General features: G+C 39.6%; 1 protein-coding gene across 2 annotated transcripts in view; it reads right to left on the bottom strand.

The window, feature by feature from the left end:
• The window catches only part of SH3RF3 (SH3 domain containing ring finger 3), a 617,431-nt gene that overhangs the window by 251,996 nt on the left and 342,943 nt on the right, over positions 1–22,492 (bottom strand). For both annotated transcript variants that reach the window (XM_072621836.1, XM_072621838.1), the window contains exon 2: positions 14,784–15,059. In XM_072621836.1, the coding sequence (XP_072477937.1) occupies positions 14,784–15,059 (276 nt within the window). The remainder of the gene's footprint in view (positions 1–14,783; positions 15,060–22,492) is intronic.

The following is a 22,492-nucleotide window of genomic DNA, read 5'->3' as shown; positions in this document are numbered from 1 at the left end:
AAGGAGGAACACCTTTTTATCAGAAATAGAACTGAAGGAAGAGATAGTGGAGAAAGATCTTTCAGTAATGGGAGAACAGGAAAAGGAAAAGAGAGAAGATGCTCTCAGAGAAGGACCTCAATGCTCTTACTGAAGTTTGTGGTACAATGGATACAGTGCCGGTCCTGGACTCAAGAACTCATTTTCTGAGTTCAAATCCAGCCTCACATATTTAATAGCTGAGTGACCCTGGACAAATCACTTAACCCTGCTTGCCTCAGTTTCCTAATCTGTAAAATAAGGGTGGAGGAGGAAATGGTAAATTACTCCAGTATCTTTGCCATGACAATCCCAAATGGGGTCATGAAGAGTCAGGCAAGACTTAAATGACTGAACCACAAAAAACTTCAGTGGGGAGAGTTATGAAGGGAGGGAGTATTATGGGATACTTGAAGAGGAATGAGAAGGTTTGTAATTGTTTTTCTGTGAATCAGAACAATCGAATCACTTAAGAAGGTGCAAAAAGACTTTCTTGTTGTGGTTAAGATCCAGAAGAGGTGATACTGTGTGGATCTAGTAGCACATTTAGTGCTAATTTCATTGGAAAGAGAAACAGAAAGAGGTAGATAGTGGAAGAAACGAGGGTTATGGTATGGAAAGAAATGGCTGCATTAAGTTAAGAGACATTCAAGTGTTAAAGATACCACTGAGTTGAGATATGGGAGGGAAGAGGGTACAGTTAGCATATGAATTGCTGTTTGTCTTTCATTCTCAAAAAGGACCTTGACATCGGGGAGGTGATGCCATGATATGCAAGGGAATTGGATTTAAGTGAGGCAGGGTTGTGCAAGTCACCAGCCTCACTTTCTCCCCCAGAGTCATCTGGGTTCAGTGGCCAGACATGAGTCAGGACAACTGGAGATGGCCCAGGATGCAAGGGGGCTTTTTCAAGCTAAGGTCTTTAACAGGTCTCAATTTGACTGAGGCAGCACCCATTCAGTGATTAAGGCTTAATAAAAAAAAAATGAGGCAAAGAATGGCCCCTTAAAATATAGATCTAGGAGGGGAAGACCCTCAGGGTTTCCAGCCAAAATAGAAACAAATGCTATTTACATTCATTCTGAGTCAATCGGGGCCCAACCAGTGACCAAGTAGGACTTGGCCTGGAACTAGAGTGATTTGTGGTTAAGACTGTTCTTTAAGAGAAAAAATCAAAACAAAAAATGAAAATTTTAATATGAGTAATAGGCTAGGAAAGAACTATGGGGTGGAAAGAAGGCCCTGGTAAAAAAGAATGATAAAAGATTATGATCAGATAACGGAATTTGGAGATAATGAAGATGGAAATAGAACACTTGTGGGTAATGATGAAATCAAGATTATGATCATCTCCGTATATAATTGAGGTAGAGTGGAGAAATAAGTGATGACTACTGGGTAGATGGAAGAACTGAGAATTTCCCTCCACCCCCACTAATCATGTGACCATAGACGATTCACTTGACCTATATCTCAGTTTCCTGATCTGTAAAATGAACATAATGCTTGCACAATATATTTCATGGGGAGTGGGTGTATAGTTCAACAGAACTCAATTCTCCTAACTCAAAGTCTAGTACCCCATACTCTATGAAGTAACTCTCAGGAGACATCTAATATCTCAGAGTAATTATCAAATTAATTTTTATTCACTTGTCCCTAAATCTGGGATAGTCATTTGATGGCTCAGGAGCTGATTCTCTAAAAGCATCAAACAGTATGCCCCTAACTCATTATCTGTGACTCTTTAAACCATCTCTATTTTCCCATCCTAAAATCATGAGTCCTCCTCAGTTTCACTAAGGACCTAGGAAGGATTCCTGTTACTAGCCTTGAACATCTGAAACGTACAGTTCCCTAACGTAAACAAGTTTCTCCTCAGAATTGGATCAGAGTATCAGCTATCTCTGATAGAAAACATGTCAGCTAAATGAGGGCAATTTTTTTTTTGGACTAGGCAATTGGGGTTAAGTGACTTGCCCAGGGGGTCACACGGTCAGTAAGTATCAAGTGTCTAAGGTCAAATTTGAACTCTGGTCCTCCTGACTTCAGGGCCAGTGCTTGATTCGCTGTGCAACCTAGTTGCCCCTAGATTAGGATAATTCTTTTTTTTAATAATTAAATTGTCATAATATATTTATTTCAGATTAAGACACTTCTAATAATCTCTAATTCTCATAGATGGCTTAGAATGAGCATCCCTATTTTGTCCACCTACTCTGTCTTGCCCTTTCCCACTGTGTGAGCAATGCTCTTTAGGTTACTAGAGCAAATGGAATATTAGAATTTGAGACTTTTAAAATATTCTATTTATTTTTCAAGAAGATGGGCTTTCCCCTGAAAACCCTTTAAGGACAAAAATCTCCCCAAATGTGCTATGGAAAGAAAAATTAGCAAACTTTAAAGTACTGGAGAAATAGAAGTTATTACCTAGTGTGGCACAGTGGATAGAGTTTTAGACTTGGGATCTGGGTACAAATCTTACATCTGATGCTTTCTAGGGATGTAACCTTAGGTTAATCACTTAAACCCTGTGTGCCTTAGTCAACTCCCTAGGACTTGCCTAACAAATCAGATTGGTTTCTGATCTGTATTATTAAAAGGAGTACCAATACTGGGAATTCCTACAACAAGCCCAAATCATTGATTTTTCATGTGTTCGTCATTTATAAAGTTAGAGCTACAAATGAAATCAAGTCAACAAGCATTTATTAGACACTTACTATGTGCCACGCACTGAGCTGGGAGTCACTTTTCAACTGAGCTACAACTCTCTCCCTTTGCTCCCACATGCAGCAATTTGACCTTGGGCAAGTCATTTGACTTCACTCAGTCTTAGTTTCCAGTCTCCTCATTTTCAGATGGAGATACTGAGGCACAGAGAGGTTAAGTTACTGTCCAGAATCACACAGTTTGCAAGTATTTGAGGCACTATTTGACTGCATATCTTTCTAACTCTAAGCCCAGAACTCTTTGTTCTTGTTAGGAGTAGAATTACTATCCACCTGTCTCTCCTATCTCATACACCTGTCTCAGATCAGCCAGTGAGTCCCAGAAAGTAATGTCTTGATAAGCAAGTGAAGATGAATATCAGTACTATTGAATAAGCCTGCTTTTGCCATTCAGCATGGAATTTTTATTCTTTGCCACTCCCCAAGGTCCCTGTGTTGTTTGCTGGGGTTTACTTTAATGTCCATTGTGTATATCTAGGTTTCTGTCTTCCATTTCTTCTGGGGCCATTCCAGACAACCAGCTTTGGTGTCATTGGACCAGGGGCAGATCCCACCCCCTCAAGAGCCAGGATTCCAGAGCTCTGCTGTGGAATGGTGTTTGCCACTCTCTCTCCAAGCCCCCTTTGCCAGCTGGCAGCCTGCAGCGTCCAGATGGGGAGGGTGAAACCAAACATAGCCGAGAACCCTCTGCGCTTCCTCAGCCATCACTTTCTTCTCTGCAGTCTCCAGCACAGGATGCCATGACTACTGAGCTACGTCAGCTTTGTATTGGTGCACTAATAGCAGTTAATGACTCCATTAAATACCTTGCCACAAATGGTAGGGGGTGATCACAGGAACAATTTTATGTTATTTTCTCAACAAAAGGCAGGCGTGGGATTTTGGATGGAGAATTTTCTTTCTTCCTCTTTAGAGGCAAAGTGCTTTTGAACAATCTGCCTTTGTGCGGCATCTAGGAGGGGAGTGCAGCTCCTGTAGCAATATGGGAGTGTGGAGGAGGCTTTCAGGCAGTAACTATCCAAGGCATTCAGCTGACTTTAAACAAGAGAGGGCATGAATTGGGAGGGGTGGATGTGAAACTCCCATGTGTGCAGATGGCTTCTGAAGTCATCATTTTTAGTGTCTGATTCATTTATGTTTCCTGGAAATCATCTGACTGAATGTGAAATAGAGTGCAGAATGTAGAAGTGTCCCTGGGCATGTCCATGGTTTTTGTAGTATTCATGACTACCTTAGGACTACTGGTAGGTATTTTATATGTGATATTACCATTCTGATCAGTAAAGACAGAAAAATATTAGACACCAATATTATCCAGAGCGTTGGACAACTGGTAATGTATTAGGAATTCTCTCAAGTTTCTAGCCATTGGAATAATTCATTTGTGCCCTAAGACACTCAGTATGAAAGAGATGACATTGATCAAGGTATACCTTAAAATGACATCAAGGCTTCTTAAGCTGCTTTTCAAATTCTTTGCATAGGAAGTTTTTGTGGACACGTGTGAGCACACACCCATACACACACCCTAAATCCATACAAAGACATAAATAAGTTTGTTCATTCAATCCGTAAGCTCTTATGTAGTGCCACTATGTTCCAGGAACTGTGCTATATCTTGGGGATACGAGTAAAATAATTAAAAACCCATATGCTTAAGTAATTTGTATTCCAACAGGGAAGACAACATATATATCTATAAATACATACAGCACAAATATAAAGTGAATAAATACAAATGTATATAAAATAGTTAAACACAAAGTAGTTTGGGAAGGAGAGCACAAGCAGTTGGATCTTTCTACAACGATTTATTGTCTTTCACCTCACCTATAACTGCAGATTCCATCTTGCCTCTCTTTCTGAGTCCCCCCAAGGTGTGTGCATATATACAGACACATGCATACACAAACATGTGTGTATACATGCATATATGCATGCACACAAACACATATGCATATATATATGTGCACAATCACATACACACATGTGTACATATATGAATTGGGGTGAGCAGTTAGACTTTCAAACTCTTGGCTCTGTAGGGAAAAGCTCACCTTAAAGAAAAAGAAATATACCAGGTAGAATATCAAAAGGAATTCTGAAATTCTAGCATTGCAGTAGACCCAAGTAATGTAAAGAACATGGAAAAGCACAGCAGAGAATAGGTGGACATAATAGGGATGTTTGATCTAAGCCATTTATGAAAATAGGAAATCATAAGAATTATTGTAATCTAGTTGACATGTTTTCATTTGATCAGAGACATCTGATACTACGGTCCAAGACCAAGCAGCAACTTGTATAGGTTATGGGTCTGTATACCTCAGATATTCAAGGTTGGTAATACAGTAGCCCTGACTGGGTCCTTGGTGGGATAGAGAAGGGGCTCATGATTAGGCACTCAAAAATAGAAGTTTGAGGGTGGGTGGTGGGGAAGTAGAGGCTGTTTAGAGATAGACAAGCTAATGACTAGGGACATATTGTTTGGTGCCTATACAGAATCAGTTCCCAAGTTACCAAGTTGACCATTTCACATTTAGGGACAAGAGGAGAAAAATGGATGTTTTTATTATTCTGAGAAAGTATATTCTTATTGTCCCCAGAGGAGATGGAGGACTAGACTTAGAGTCAGGAAGTCTGGGTTCAATTGAGCTGCAGCTCTCTCCCTTTGCACCCACATGTAGTAATTTGACATTGGGCAAGTCATTTGACTTCACTCAGTCTTAGTTACCTGTGAAGTTCAACTGAAATAAAATATGAAAATTTTTTCATAAATTTTAAAGTACCATAGATATCAACTATAATTATTAGATGAGGCATACCTATAAAAGTGGTACAGTAGATAGAGTGCTGGGTTTGAAATCAGGAAGACTCTTCCTCCTGAGTTCAAATCTGGCCTCAGACATTTACTAGCTATGTGATCCTGGGCAAGTCACTTAACCTTGTTTGCCTCAGTTTTCTCATCTATAAAATAAGCTGGAGAAGCAAAGGACAAGCCACTCCTGCCAAGAAAACCCCAAACATCATAAAAAGCCAAATGAGCCTGACCAACAACAACCCTACATCTATAAATTCACAAGACTGATTTTCACAATTCTTTTGTGGGACCTTAGCTACCTGCCACAATATGACAGAAATCATATTGATAAAACACCATAGTTCCAAACCTCTGTCTTCCAGGGATTCAAAAGCTGTTACCTCGGACCTTGGCTGCACTTTAGATGAATGCTCTTTTTTCCTCCCCTCACAAGGCTTTGTTCTTATATTTTTAATAAACGAGAGATTCATTACATGATCACTTGTTGAGTGGGCTACATTAAGAGGATAGTGACTCTCCTGGATTTGAGATTATTTCCTGGAGAAAGAAGAATTTCAGGCAGGTATCTGTGTGACAAAAAGGGCATTCTCAAGTCAGTCCCAAAGACAAAACTCTGCTAGTGTTTTTTCACTGTTGCTTAGGTAACTTTCTGCTATAACCACCCAGGGGACCAGAGGAATTTCTCTCCCAAAGACTGTACTTCTGGAATTCCCATCCTTTCCTTTCTCTCAAGTTACACCTTCACCAGAGGAATTGCTTTTGGACACCAATTCAACAAATATTTACTGAGGGCCTAGTATGTGTAAAATCCTCTTCCAGCCCTGAAGAAGATACATATAATAACTGTAAGATACAGTCTTTGCTCTCAGAATGTGCATGCCTGGTCAGTGGCTACAAGTACAGGAAAATGTTACGACAGGACAAGGGAGTCTTGGGGGGTGCAAACTATATACAAATTAGTTAAGTTACAGGCATTCAGTTTCATGTTACTCAATACAGCTTGGCACAGACTTAAAGCATAACTTAAATCTCTCTCCCAGACACTCCATTCCGTTCTGCAAATTGGCTGACTCATGTGACCTTTTTTTTTTTTGCAGGTTCACTCTTATTTCCACCCCTAGTCCAAGATCGCGTTCTTTTTCTCAGCTCCATTGCTCAATACACTTCAAGAAACACTTGTTTTTCTGTCTGGACCCCAGGAACAGCAGTCATTTTAAATCAAAATTATTTAAATAGCCACCCAAGTTCTGACTTGTTAGCATCCCTAAGCTCTGCATATGGAGTTACTCTGAAATGTCTATTCTCTTTTGAAGCAAGAACCACGTTCTACTCCTCAGATCTCTCTTCTGTTCTCCTTCTCTTTGCCTTTCCCTCCCCACCTCTAAAAATTATTCTTTGTAATTCCTCCATGCATCACTTTTCTGAGGACCCTAATTATTCATCCAGGACTACTCCTCTTCCCTCCTTCCCTGGACAACTCTTTGGGTCCACCAATCAGTCCTGAGTTCATTTAATTTTATTATTATTTCTGTTCACATTTCTCAATTTCATCCCCAAGGAGATGAAGGACTTTAATGCTTGGCAAAGTTCCCCTCTCCCTCATTATTTTTCTTCCCACAATTGGGACAATTACAATTACAGAATATCAGAGTTGGAAGAAGTCTTAGGCAATACTGAGTCCAATCTTTACATGAACAAGAATCCCCTCTAGAGAGCATGCCTTTCACTTGGGGAATGGATAAACCAGTGGTATGACTGTGATGGAATACCATCGTGCCATAAGAAATAATGAGCAGCACGGTTTCAGTAAAACCTGGAAAACTTATATGAACTGATTCAAGGTGAAGTGAGCAGAACCAGGAAAACATTGTACATACTACCAGCAATATGGTGCCATACTCAACTGTGAATGACTTAGCTGTTCTCAGAAATACAATGATTCAAGGCAATTCCAAAGGACTTATGATGAAAAATGTTATCCACCCCCAGAGAAAGAACAGATGGAGTCTGAATGTAGGTCAAAGTTTACTTTTTCAAAAACTTTCTTTATTTTTCTTGTTTTTCAAATGGTCTGTGCTTTCTTTCACAATATGATTAATATAGGAATGTGTTTTTCATGACCGTACATGTATAACCTATATCAAATTACTTGCCTTCTGAGGAGGGGATAGGGGAGGGAGAGAGGGAAAGAATTTGGAACTCAAAATTTTATAAAACAAATGTGAAAAAGTTGTTTTTACATGAAACTGGATAGATTCGTTTTAAAAAGAATCCTCTCTAGAACACATCTAACAAATGGGCATTCATCTTTTGCTTAAAGCCCCTCAGTGGGGTGAGTGGGGGAAATGCTATTTTCTGAGGCTGCTCATTACAATTTCAGAAAGAGTCTTCAAATCCTTGAAGACCCTTTGATGTCTCCATAAGACATGGCCCATAGTCACTTTATGACCAAGTCACAAAGATGAGCTTGGAAGTATGGTATAAGTAGAACCAAGAAGATATCAGCTAGGGCTTATTTATTTGTTTGTTTGTTTTAACCAGACTTGGTTCACTGGTATAAGCAACTCTCAGTAAGTAAATCCACTAAATGATGCAGACTAAGACCTGCTTTGTAAATTACAGTCAGAACAGGGCTTCTTAACATGGGATCCATGGGTCTGTAGATAGATTTCAGGAGGGTCAGTATTTTGATAATGGTATTTCAATATAATTAGATTCCTTCATAATCCTATGAATATATTTTAGGCACTTAAAAATGTTATTCTGAAAAGAGGTTGATAGGCTTCATAGGTTCATAGATTGCCAGTAGGATCCTTGACACATGTACAAAGTTAAGAAACTCAGTTTTAGAAGGAATCCTTTAGGCACTGAACAATTAAGTTTGCGGCTAGTCACAAAGTATATGTTGGTAGCAGCACTTGAATTCAAGGCTTCCTGATTGGGGCTATTATTATCTCCATTATACCATGCATCTCAGCTAGGCTATGCTGAATTCTGATGTATATAGTTGGACACACTGTACCTCAATGTATTTGTTATTTTAGTTCTCTTTAAGAATGAAGGATAACCAACCAACCAACCAACTATAGTTCTCAAGGATTTCTAAAGTATTTCCCTCACAACAACAACTTGAGACAACAAGTATTACCCCCATTTAAACATAAGGAAACAGAGAAAAAGTGAGTCACTTGAGGTTCCATAATTATTAAAATCTGGAATTAAGATTTGAATCCAAGTCTCCTAACGAACTCTAGCAAATTTTTTCCCCAAAGTGAAACAGGCCAAACTGAACTGATCTCTTTAGAACATGGAATGAGGGATAGAGATTTTTGTCCTGGGAGCACAATAATTAGACTAGCTTTCCTGGTTTAATTTCACTTTAGTTCAAGAAAATGGCAACAGCATGAAGATGAGCCCTATTTGCCTCCTTTCCAAATCTGAGCATATTCCAACATGCTGATTCATAAATTGGGAAGGTGCAGATATTCAACCAGCTCCAATCACATGTCAGGACCAAGGCATTCTGGATTAGCTGAAGCATGAAGCTTGAACAAACTGCTGTTCTCTTACTAAAGCCCTGAGTGACTGGACCCAAGGTGATAACCCTGGGGAATGTATATTGGTCCAGGTGACGAATAGCATCTGGGCACAGTCCCAGCAGCTGCTTAAATAGCTCTGTTGTTTCACCACATGACATAAGCTGCAGGGAAATGCGGTATACCATTTGTCATCCTTTAAAGTCTTATATGAAAGCAACTACGTGATTAGTCATAATGGTTAGGGAATTTCAGTGGCCCCTGAGGAATGCCAGGATGTTAGAGTTGAAGCTCAAGCAAGCTTGGTATATCTTATTTGTTTATTCAAATTCTTTTAAAACTAATAATCCCTATAGGGCATATAAGATAACTTCCAATTAACCCAGATTCTGCCCTGTTCAGACAACATCTGGAATTGTATCATGTTCAGCTCTGGGTAACACATTTTAGGAAGGACGTTGACAAGCTAGAGTGTGACTACGTTAGTGAGAGGCATGTAGACTATGCTACATGAAGATCACATGAAGAAATCCAAGATGCACAGACTTAAAGAAAACTTAATAGCTGTTTTTTTAAGAATTTGAAAGATTGCCACATAGAAGAAGGATTAGACTTATAATCTATTCTTAGATGGTAGAACAAGGAGTTATTTGTGAAAGCTTGTGTTTTTAATTATACCAAGTTATGGAAATGCTTGTTTGATTCCACAAATTAAAATTTACATACATATATAAATATATAAGAAATTTCAGAAAGGCAGATTTAGGCTAGATATTAAGATAGCATTCTTGATAATTACACCTGTTCACAGGGGAAATTTTAAGAAAGATACTGATAAACTGAAGACTGTAAAGAGGAAGGCAATTATGCTAGTGAAGAATACTGACATCAATCCATACAAGTATGGGATGAAGGAATAAGGGATGATTGTTATTCAGTTGTTTTAGTCATGTCTGACTCTTCAGGACCCCATTTGAGTTTTCTTTGCAAAAACATGGAAGTAATTTAGCATGTCCTTCTCCAGTTCATTTTACAGATGAGGAAACTGAAGCAAACAGGTTGAGTCACACAGTTAGTAAGTGTCTGAGGCAGATTTGAATTCAGGGAGATGAAGCTTCCTGACTCCAAACCTGGTGCTCTATCCACTGTGCCACCTTATCATATGACTATGGAAGAAAGAGTAACTTGATAACTTTGCACAGTTCTGCCTCATTTAAATACAATTTAAATGCAAATCAAGATGTCACCCTTGTTATCTCACTGGTTCTCTTTGGAAAATAAAAGACCACTGCTAGTACTACCACCACCACCACCACCACCACCACAACATTCACAACCTTAGTCTACTAAAAAGACATGTGGCAGAGGATCCAGTATGCTATTTATGAGAATTTAAAGACTTATGAAAGCGATATCAGACTTTATTTGCTTGGCCCCAGAATGCGATGGGTAGAACTCTCTGGGGCACTCCACCAGAGACCTCCCAAGTTTACAGTGTATCATCAATGACTACTTTTCTGGTCTAGCCAATCAAATAGTTTTGAGTGCCACTAATCTACAAAAAGCCAAATTAGGTTGGATATATTGGTTGAAAACTCCCTCAACTTCTTAAGAATTAGAGTTTTCCAAGAGAGAAGTGGGAGACCTGGGAATTAATGGATTTCCCCTCAGTAAATGTCTTCGAGCAAGCAGATCACCATTTGTTGGGGATGCTCTGAAGAGCACTCTTTCTCAGGTACACAGTAAACCAGATGATCAGTGAGATCCCTTCTCATTCTGAGATTCTGTGATGGGACCAGATAATAGAAATGAACATCAAAGAGAGAGGAAATAAACTGTGGTCTGGATAGGAATGATGATTATTGAAAAGCCACTTGAAGATTTTTATATTACTTAGAGTAATAGAGACTCTCTCTGTTCATTTATTTCCTAAGTTCACCAGTAATCCTGTAAGCAATTTTAATTAAAAACTTCCTTACTTCAGCTTTCACCTCCAGGAACTTAACACTTGCCTACTGGCTCCAGAGCAGCAAGAAAGCACCCCATCAGCTGGGAGAATGCCAAACTATAGAAAAAAAATTGGACCTATGATACAAATCAAAATCCTTACGCATAAATAGGAAGGGAGTGTGGCAGTGCAAAGTGTAATGTCTTGAACTTGGAGTGGCAATAATCTAGCTATTACTGCGATGATGATGGTGATGTTTGCTTGATTAGTGTGAGCAGCGGTGATATTACAAAATGAGCCTGGTTAGTAAGGACTCTCTCCTTTATTTTCTAACTCTCTAATACACTTATGCAACATAATATATAAGGAATACCAACAGTATTTTATAAAGCTTGATCAATTTAGGGTTTACTAACTTAAAACTACACTGATTTTTGGGACACCTTGTATGATACTCTATTTCTGGCTCATTTTCTAGCTAGACTGTGAACTCCTGAAGGCAAGCCACATATTTTATTTAAACATTTCATTTCGTCTAGCACATGGCATAGTGCTCTACACACAGTATTCATGTAATGTTTATTGAATGAATTGCAAGAATACTGTGCTAACTTAACTAAAGCCCTATGTTCATCAGGAGACTGAATGAGTTGATGCGAAGAGGGGATGGGAAAAGGGTCTAACTGGGGCATGTTCAGTTACTAACTAGGGAATGTTCAGTTACTAAGAAATCTCTAGGCTTCTAGTTTGATTTGTTTGGGAAGACATGAGGTTAAGAGCAAGAAGTTATGATGATGGCTGGATAATCAAAGCTTGTAACAGCAAAACTGTCTTCTAGAGATCATGACTGACCTAAAAGAAGGTTAGAAATATCAAAAAACTCTTTTCCCCCACCACCCTGGAAATATTTTCTTTAAAGAGCTAGGTGGGATTACTTCCACAAAATGGGCCAAGCAAATTCACATGATATTAAATAGTTAAGTAACATTTCCCAGGATGGTAGGATGCTGCTGATGGCTTTTGCCTTAAGAGAATCCAAAGGCTGAAAAGGGGATAGACGTTTTACTGCATTGCCTGGTGGTATTGTTAAATGAGGAAGGATATGGAGCCAGAATAAGTGGGTTTTAAAATTCATCCTTATTACTGCTTTGTTACATGACCTTGAGTAAGTAATTTAATTTCTTTGGGTCTCAGCTTCTTCATCTATGAAATGAAGGGGATGGAGTCCTGAACTTGACCAGTAACATATTTTCAAGTCCTATATCCTAGGACCTAAGGAGGTGGTTAGTAGAGGTCACTCAGTCTCAAGGAGGGGAGAAATATTGACCAAGCAAAATGGCTCAGCAAAGATGACCTTTCACCCTTCTCTGGGGCTCTTGAAAGTTAGAGGAACTTCAAGTAGCATTGGACAAAAGGCTTGTGTGATTTCACATCTGGGCATGGAGTCAACAGGAGGTGTGAAGGGGGTGTTAAAGGCACCGAGTTTTGTCACAAATCATAGGACAGAGGCATCAAGTCTCCAGGAGGTTTTCCTCCAGAGAGAAAGGTCAAACTTCATTTGGCAAAAAAATGAACCAGGCTGGTGCTCTGTCTGCCCAACAAATCACGTCTCTGGCAGTCTGCCCCTCTGGCCATTGGACAAAGCAGCAGCAGAGGGGCCCAGATTCTAACTTCCTAGGAAGCTTCATCAAGTAGGTGACAGTTGAAATTAGCATCAGAACACCTTGACGAAAGAAATAAGAAAATACAGAGTTGAATCCCCGGTGGAAAATAGATTATTCACTGTCACACTAAACAATAGAACAAGACATAAATAGCAGTCAGGAGAGGATGGGTTAGACATGACAGAACCAAGGGAACTAAAACAGTTATCTGAGTGCTGAGCTCTTGGGAACTAGGAAAGAAGCAAATGGGAGACAGGGACGAGGACAATGTAAACATTAAGGGGAATTTTAAAGATAGACTAATGGAAGCAGAGAAAGGGAGGGATGACAGTGATAAGACCATTTCCTTCTGCCTTAAAAAAGCCCCATATCCTCTCAACGTTTGATGTCATCTAATATTCTTTCTTTGATCTAAGAGTAACTATAGATGAAAACTGCCCTAAACTGGGACTCTTGTTCAAGGGCAGGATAAAATGGCACCTCTGAAATTTCACAGATGGTCTAAAGGAACTGCCCCTACAGCTGAGACAAGGCCTGTAACAGAAGAACAGATCAGCTTAGCTAAGAGAAAAAGGTCTAACAATTGCCTGCCAGTACCTGAAGTATAAAGCACATCAGGAAAGAATAGGAGCCATTTCCTTTGATTGGCTTAAGAGTGTGGCTGCATTAAAGTTCTTGTGGATTCTATATGAGAGAAAGTAAGTGAACAGTTCACAACATATGGGGTAACAGCAGAGTAGATGTATGAACATGGGATCTTAGACCAAGAATGAGATCATAGACCACTGAGAAAAATGAGGAAGAAAAAAGCCAAAAGGAAAATAGAGTGGAAAACTGTAAAAAGAAGAACTACCATTAGTCAGAAATTTCAACTGTATTGTTAGCCATTTTCTCTAGTTCTTCAAAAGATGGAGCTCACAAAAAAAAAGTGGTGTATTAGAAAAAGAACAGTTTGGAATCAGAGGACGTGGATTCTTGGGCAAGTCACCTCACTTCTGTGGGACTCAGTTTCCTCATCTGTAAAATGGAAAGGTTGAACTAGATGACCTTTAAGATCCTTCCTTGCCCTAAATCTTTGATCCTATAAACTGATGGGGAAAAAAATCACCATGTTTTTGTAACATGGTGAAATGTATAGAGAACTAGCCCTGAATCCTAGAAGACATGGGTAAGTCAATTCAATTCTCAGTGATCTAAGAAACTTTCAAGGACAATAAGTTCCACAGAACGTAATGATCTGCCCTGGCTAAGAGAATTTCCACCCAAGAGCATTTCCTAATCTGGTGAAATCATAGGTCTGGTCCATATCCTTACCCTGATCCCTATTTCTTCTTTTAAATGCTGGTCATTCCTCAGGCCAAGAATAGTTTCCCAGGCAGTTTGAATGAGTCCCAGTAAATGTTTTTGCATTTTGCCTCTGGTCTTTGGGTTAATGGTAACCAGGGTAAGACTGATTTTAGGCTGTCAGAATATATTAAAACAAAAACAAAAACAAAAAACCTCACTCCCCTGAGAGCCAAATGAGCTTTTTCAGGACAGGAAGTCTGCCTTTAACAAACTCACTATTTTGGAAGACTAAACAATACTTTGTCATTGTTGCTGCTGTTGAGTTGCATCCAACATGAACCCATGGACTTTATCCATGGAGTATTCTTGGGAAAAATGCTGGAGTGGTTTGTCATTTCCTTTTCCAGTATATTCCCATTTTACTGATGAGGAACTGAGGAGTCAAGTGACTTTGCCCAGGGTCACACAGCTAATAAGTGTCTGAGGTCACCATTGAACTCATAACTTCCTAACTCAAAGCCCAGGGTTCTATTCACTACACCACTTACTTGCTCCATTTATTAGAAGAATATTTATTTATGCCCCATATTTAAAAGAATATATGGAATTTTTCCTGTGTGTCCACTTTGAGCCATGAAACTTGCTCTCTGGTCTTAGTCTAACAAAGGATAGAGCGATAGAGGGAACCATGAAAGGAGAAGGGAGTAAGGACAAATTGGGTAGATTCACAAAAACCTCAAATGAAAATTATTTAAGACATGCAATGTTTCACTTTACCTTGGTGAAAGTTAAACAGTCCTTGTCCTGATCTTTATCCTTTATCTCAAAGTCATAAAGTGCTTTGCCCTGGGGTGGGGCTTGTGGTAAGGGCTTGATGCACTGAATATAGCTGGCAGGGAAGAAGCCATGGTTTCCATTCAGCTCTCCATGGTACCAGTTCTCATCCACCTTTCGACGCAGGATGATGATGTCTCCCTTGTTAAACTTGAGATCACCAGGTTCTTTCCCCTCATAGCTATAGAGGGCTTTGCCACAAGGAAGTTGGGAAATATTCTAAAACCAAAAGAAAGCAAAGAGTGAATTATTAGGATACCTCACGGCGACCTGTCATCATAGCACAGAATGGGAGAGGTTAGCTGTGGTAGGACATAATATTCTGAAGGGGTTAAGAAGCAGCATGGCGTACAGCACAGGATTTGGAGTCCAAGGACTACACTTCAAATTCTTCCTCTGCTGCTTATTATCTTTGTATGTTGTGTCCTGGGCCCTCAGTTTCCTTATCTTTAAAATGAGAGGGTTGGCCTACATGATCAGAGGAAACAGATATAGAACTAGAAGGGGAGGGAAGGAAAAAGCATTTGTTGGTGACCTCATCGCTCCTATGTAGTTAATTACCATCTTTATATTCACAATCCTCCAATCTTCTTATCCTGCCCCAAACATTCTCTTTGAATTTCCAACTGCCTTTCAGACATCTCGAACTGGATATCCAGTAGACATACTAAACTCAACCTGTCCAAATTCTCATTATCTTTCACCCTAAACCCTCCTTCCTCCTACTTTCCCTATTCCTGTAGAAGGCATCACCAACCTCCCAGTCCCTTAGGCTCACAATCCAGGAGTCATTTTCAACTTCTATCTCCCTTTCCCCTTATCCAATCTGTTTCCAAGGCCTATACATTTCACCTCTATAACATCTCTCAAAAATGCCTCCTGCCCAACATTGCCACCACTGTGGTGAAGGACTTCATCCCCTCACCAGATTATTGCAATACCTGCTGGTGGGTCTGCCTACCTCAAGTCTCTTCCTACTTCAATCTATGCTTCATTAGCCACTTAAGTGATTGTTGTTAAAGTTCATGCCACTCACCCTCTTAATAAACTCCAGTGGATCCCTACCACCAACAGGGTTAGGGTTAGGGTCTGCCATTTAAAGTCCTTCATGACCTAGAACTATTGTATCTTTCCAGGGTTCTTATGTCTTCCCATCATGTACTTGTCACTACAGAGACTCTGGGCCCCTGTCTGTTCCACAAACTAGACCCTCCCTCTTTCTTCTCCAGGAACTTTCAGGTTCTTCTTACTCAGATCCACCCACTGGCTTCCCTACCTTCTTTTAAGTCCCAACTAAAATCCTATCTTCTACCAGAAGCCTTTCCCAACCCCCCTTAATTCTAATGCCTTTGCTCATTATTTCCTATTTGTCCTTCATATAGCTTGTTGACTGTGTCCCCCACTCAATTGGAAGCTCCTTGAGGGCAGGGACTATCATTTGCCTCTTTTTGTATCCCCACAGTTTAGCACAGAGTCAGGCACATAATAGGTGCTTAATAAATGTTTTTTGATTGATCTATGCGCCCATCACTCTGTTAAGTACTTTACAAATATCATCTCATTTGATTCTCACAATAATCCTATAATGCCAGGGTCATTATTTTCCCCATTTTACAGTTGAGAAAGCTAGAGAACATAGAGAATAAGCAACAGAGGTCACAGAGCTAGTAGTGTCTGAGGCTAGATTTGAACTCAAGTCTTCATGATTCAAGACCCAACACTATCTATCCACTGTGTCACCTAGCTGCCTCCTTACAGGGGAGATTAGAGATCACCTAATGCTAATATTACATTCCTGTTAGTAAAACATTTTGGGCATGCAATCCTATTTGTAAAAATTTACTAATTTATAAATATATATAATACTATATTAATAATCATATACATTATTTTAAAAAGTTAAAGATGATTTATTGATGAAATAATTTGATCCTAGAGTTAATAGTGAGCCCCAAGACGAGTTCATTGAGTAGGAAGGAGATGGTGATACGGTCATATCTGCACTTTAGGAAAACCACTGTGGCTAATGGGTGGAAGAGGGATTATACTTTAGGCTGGGAAACCAATTAGAAGGTTATTGCAATAGTTCAAGTGACAGGTGATGAGGGCCTGTACTAGACATAGCGGTGTGAGGAGAGAGGATGGGACAGATGTGGAGATAAAAATGGGGTGCTTTGGCAACTGGTGACCCAGTCACAAGCGCACATGCACTGGGGAAAAGTGAGAAGTCCATGATGACAATGAGGATGTGGTAAAAAAACAGGGAAGGATGGTGGCACCTTCAATAGTATAGGGAACTTTGGAAGTGGGTACTTCTGAAGGAAAAGATGACATGTACTCCCTATGAGCAGAATATCATTTTTCCTTGCCTGCTTATCCTATGTGATTTACTGACAAACATAATGAAAACTGGGAGGTCAAGGCTCTTAGTTTCCAATCCCTAAGGGACAACTCTGAGTGGTTCCTACCAAAGGCCTGGGGTAACCTAAGGACCAGGGGAAAAGAAGGGATCATTTTTTCCCCAGTGGTATTGTTTTAGTGAGTAGTAGGGAGTTCAGTTTATAACAGCCTCTAAAGGCTAACCAGGAATAGAAGTTATGGAACTTGTCGAACAGGGGAGAAGAGCCAGTGAGGGTAGGACCTGTCTTATCTTTCCACCCCTTAATTAGTCTATCACCTATGCCTTAGGATCAGACCATCTGATCCACTGAAATAATGCCACTGTCCCCCTAGGGGGAGTGGAGACCACTGATCTAATCAATTTCTCTTGCTTCAGTTTCTCATCTTCACGTAGCCCAAGGACAGTGGGACCCTCATTCTTGATTCTGGCTTCCTAATTACTGTATTTGTCTACCCCCTGGTGTTTGAAATCAGAGGCCCATGGAGGTTGGTGACTCATCTTTACACTTATAAGGTAAAATTCTCAAAATCTACCTATCATGGCCAACATTTCTTAATCTTCCTAAAGTCTTCAATTAACTGATTTATCAAAACCATCACATAAAACAAGATGAGGGACCAAAATGCCCTGCACTAGGCATTTCTCTGCCTTCAAACAGATCTTGTTAGGGGCAGTTCTTCATCTGGTTCACCTATCCCATCTGTGTCTCTCAACATTTCCTCTGAAAAGTTGTTTCTTTACATGTGATTTCACCACTTTTTCTTACATGTGAACTATTTTTCTGCTCTTTGCAGCAAACTATTTACATATGAAAGAGGGAACACTTTACATGTGAAAGGAGAGGATTGGACTAGTTTATCTCTAAAATCCTCTCCAATTCTAAATCTCAGATCCTAGCTCAGTGCTCAGATCATCTATTTATCATCCCACCTCCCATTATTTTAGAGATGAGGAACTAAACAGGAAGCTAACCCCTAAATGAAAAAAAATGTCTACCCCTGTTCATCTGTCAAGATACTACTGGCTACCAATGAGACATATTCTTCAGTGTTTGAATCATGAAGGTGAAGGTTTTGTACTGATTCATCCACTCTCTCATATCCTTTCCTTCTTGACCATTTGTAAGGTAACTCATTAGGATTTAAAAGGTAGTCTGCAGTCATGCATCCAGGTGAAACTAAATGACCCAAACAGTCCTTTTCTTCCTCCTCACCAGCTTCTAACCAACAAAGTTAAGAAGTCATGACCTTTTAATGAGAATAAAGCACTCTTTGCATCTGGCTCAGGATGGAGATTTCAAGCTGCTCTAGTCACTGTTGAGTCTTATTTTTATGCCTAATAGGTTAGTTGATCCCTGACCTTTCATCTTCCACCTGTCACTTCAAGTTTGCTGTTTTTGTTTTTCACTTACTTCAGTCATCTCTGACTCTTTGTGACCCCATCTAGAATTTTCTTGGCAAAGATACTGAAGTGGTTCACTATTTCTTTCTCCAGTTCATTTTAAGATGAAGAAACTGAAACAAACAAGGTTAAGTGACTTGTACAGAGTCATACAGTTATTAAGTATGTGAGGCCAAATTTGAACTCAGATTTTCCTGACTCCATGTCTAGCACTCTACCCACTTCACCTCAACTAAAGACTTTACAGAACACAGGATCATATTTAGAGCTAGAAGATGCCTAGAGGCCATTCAATCCAACCTCTTCATTTTATAGTGGAAGAAACAAAATTCAGAGTCACAAAGCTAGTGGATAAAAGAAGTGACATATAAACACAGGTCCTCTAACTCCAAATACAAAGCTCTTTCCACCGTACTGCCCAGTCTGCCATTCTTGACTCTGTGAAGCATGTCTCTTTTTTTCCTATTCCCAAATCCCATATTCATTTCCTAATCTGAGTTGTTCTAAGGGTGTTTTTTCCCCCAGAAGCAGATTAAGTCATGTTATTTTCTCTTTCTACTCCTAAAATTAACACTCACTCACCTAAACACTTTCCAAAGGTCAAGTCTATTTCTCTAAGGAAAACTAAACAAAAGCAGACCAGCTTGCTGCCACGGGGCCAATGCCCAACAATTTGTCCCAGCTGAAGCCACATTTTCTCCCTAGGTCTGCTTTTTGCCAAAGATTTCTTTAGTATCTGAATCAATCAATACTGACACAAAAGCCTGAAGCACTTGTACACTGAAAAACTCTTTGTAGAGGGCTTAATGATATGTTGGCAATTCAATTACTCGACATTTATGGTGCAGTAGAGTCAAACGACAGCAGTTAAGGTGGAACCTGCTGGCAAACTGACAAATAGCCACCACGAAGCAATTAAATAGTAGCACCAGAGGATTCTTCATTACAGGATGCAAAGGGAAAAAAATACAATAAGAAACAGTTTGTTTCCAATAATCCTCACCCTGGAAGGCTTTGTACTGTAAGTACTGCACCTTTTTTAAGTAGGCCAAAGTTCTTGAGAGCTAGAGTGAGGGATATTTTATCCATTCAAATAACTAAGACATGTCTGGAAAGGATATGAAGTTATTAGCTTCAGAGCATCAAAGAGATTCCATTGCCACCAATACGAGCCTCTCTTATTAATAAGCAGGGGCTGTGCAGAAGAAAAGGAAAGGAAAAAGAAAAAATCTACATAGCTAGCAGAAGCCATAAAATCAAATGTCATCTAGGAAGAAACGTTAACATCATACGGTAGAGGTGATTTGAATACCGATCATAGGGAGAGATTAAGATACTCTTCTATCGGGGAGTCATTTGGCATACATTATTTATACGCTCATATGTGTGCATCGTCTCATTCCTCTCCTTCCTTTTAGAATGTAAGCTGGCTCTGTGAGGGGTAAGACTGCTTCAATTTCATCTATGTCTACAGGGCTCAGTTCAGTGCCAAGTACACAGTGGTTGTTCTGCCTTCATTTTGGAAGAGCACCAGTGATATCATGGGTGATGTCTTGACTTGGACAAGAACTGGATTGAAGTGATACAGAACTGGACCAACTCACCAACCTCACTCTCTTTCAGAGTCATCAAAGTTCAGTGGCAGGGCAAAAATCAAGATGACTGGCAATGGCCTGGGATACGGTGGATGACCTTGGCATCTTTGATGTCTGACCAATCTCTTAAGTCCTTCACGGCACCTGCTTCAGCCACCTTCATGATCCTTGGAACAACTTTTTCTAATTTCTCATTGTACCAGGAGAAGTCTTCACACACTTGGGGTAGACATCCCCCTAACTCATGGATGGGTTTGAGGGTTATTGGTTACTCTCAACTTGGTTGAGTCTGTCTGCAAAGACTGTCTTCCTGGAATGTGGCCACTGCATAGGCTACAGCTCCTTGGAGCCACAAGTGAGAGTTGGGTGAGAGGATACCAAAGGTAGATGCCCTGAAAAGGGCTCAGTTCAGCAAGCCCTTGCACCAGAGGTGCTAGTTCTCCCTGAGCACCCCATATGTTCAGTAATCAATTAACAAATGTTTGTTGATTGATTAATTCAACAATACCTAAGTCACTTGAAGAGGCATAAAGGCTATAAGAACAATTCCTAAGAATGGCTCTTCATGACATGACTTGAATGAAGGTAAAATCTAATTCTGTTATGGACAACCAACTTTTCTTTGTCTTTCAAATGACCAGGACACATCCTCAAAAACAGGTATGGCACCTATGCTACATATATGCATATATTCTATGAGTTTTAGAAACATTTAAGATTAAATAATCAGAATTTGAGCATAAAAAGGGATCTTCTAGCTCATCTACTCCAATCTCCACATTTTAAAAATGTACAATAAGGACCAGAGATGTTAAATGACTTGCCCAATGTCACACGGTCAACAAGTGACAGTGGCACGATTTGAACTCAGGTACTGTGACAGTTCCAGGACTGGTTGCTTTCTATTGTAGCACATTGTCTCAACAATACAGGTTTAAATTAAATTAAATCCATTTTTGTCTATTTATATTAGATATTCCTTTGTGTATTTCCTACATTTCTGTGTGGATATCCTCGTACATACATAATATACGTATGTATGTTTATACACATATACATATCCACATACATAATTATATAATAACATATAGTATATCTTTAGTATCTGTGATACTATAAACTCTGTAGTATCAAAATAGAAATGCTTTTTCCTATTCTGCTACTCCCATGAGTAATAACGGTCTCTCATGTCTAGAACTCTCTCCCTACTCACTTCTTCCTCCCTGGCTTCCAGAAAGCCTTCCCTGATCCCACTCTCATGAATTCTCACAAACTTGGGTTATACCTCTCTTTGTGTTATTTGGGGTACCTGGATAGCACAACTGATAGAAGGCTAGACCTGGAGTCAGGCAGGTCTAAGTTCAAATCCAGCCTCAGATACTTAATTAGCTGTGTAATTCTAGACAAGTCATTTAATCTCTTTCTGCCTCAGTTTCCTCAATTCACAGGATCATTTTGAGGATCAAATAAGATCATATTTATAAAGTGTTTAATACAATGCCTGACACATAGTAGGTGCTCATTAAATTCATATTCCTTTCCCTTCCCCCATACCTCCCCATTATTTGTTTATTTATCTCATCTGCTAAACTACAGGTTCTTTTAGGACAAGTACAATCTTAGACATCTTTACATCCTACATTACAACTAATACAGTGCCTTACACAGAGAATATTTGCTAAGTATAAGTGGAATGAGTAGATTTCATGATGTGAGACAGCTGGTGGTGACTGGGTTATGGTACACATTGAATATGAACAATTTGACCATCTGGATATTACAAAATGCCCTGAACTTTGACTTTTACTTTGTAGGACACCTGGGTTGCTCAAAAAAGAGACCTCTGTGCTTCTCTACACTAAGCAGTGAAAATGATCACCAACACCTTTATTTGCAGCAAAAGTCAAACAAATTTCCATCACAGCTACTGGCAGGGACTTGAGGTGAAACTAAGATAATAGTCTTCTTTTGGAACCTGATTCCCCCATGTAATTGGCAGATGTGCTAACCATTCATCTTCACATAATATGACACCAGATCTCCTGAAAGCTCTTGCTTTGGATATTATGAGAAGTCCAATGTGGAAAAAAAAAGCTTTCCAATATGGAGAATGTTGTCTGTGGAGGCAATGCTTTACATGGGTGCTATAATCATGGAGTGGACAGGTAAGGCAAGCCCTGTTCTAGGGATAATGACAGTGCTGGCTGACTTAGGAGGAAGAGTCACTGCGAGAAGGGGTTAAATTTCCCTATGAC

The sequence above is a fragment of the Notamacropus eugenii genome, chromosome 6 (genome assembly GCF_028372415.1).
Source record: "Notamacropus eugenii isolate mMacEug1 chromosome 6, mMacEug1.pri_v2, whole genome shotgun sequence".
Classification (NCBI taxonomy): Eukaryota; Metazoa; Chordata; class Mammalia; order Diprotodontia; family Macropodidae; genus Notamacropus; species Notamacropus eugenii.
Note: the sequence above shows the minus strand (reverse complement) of the source record. Positions and strands in the feature narration are given on the sequence as shown.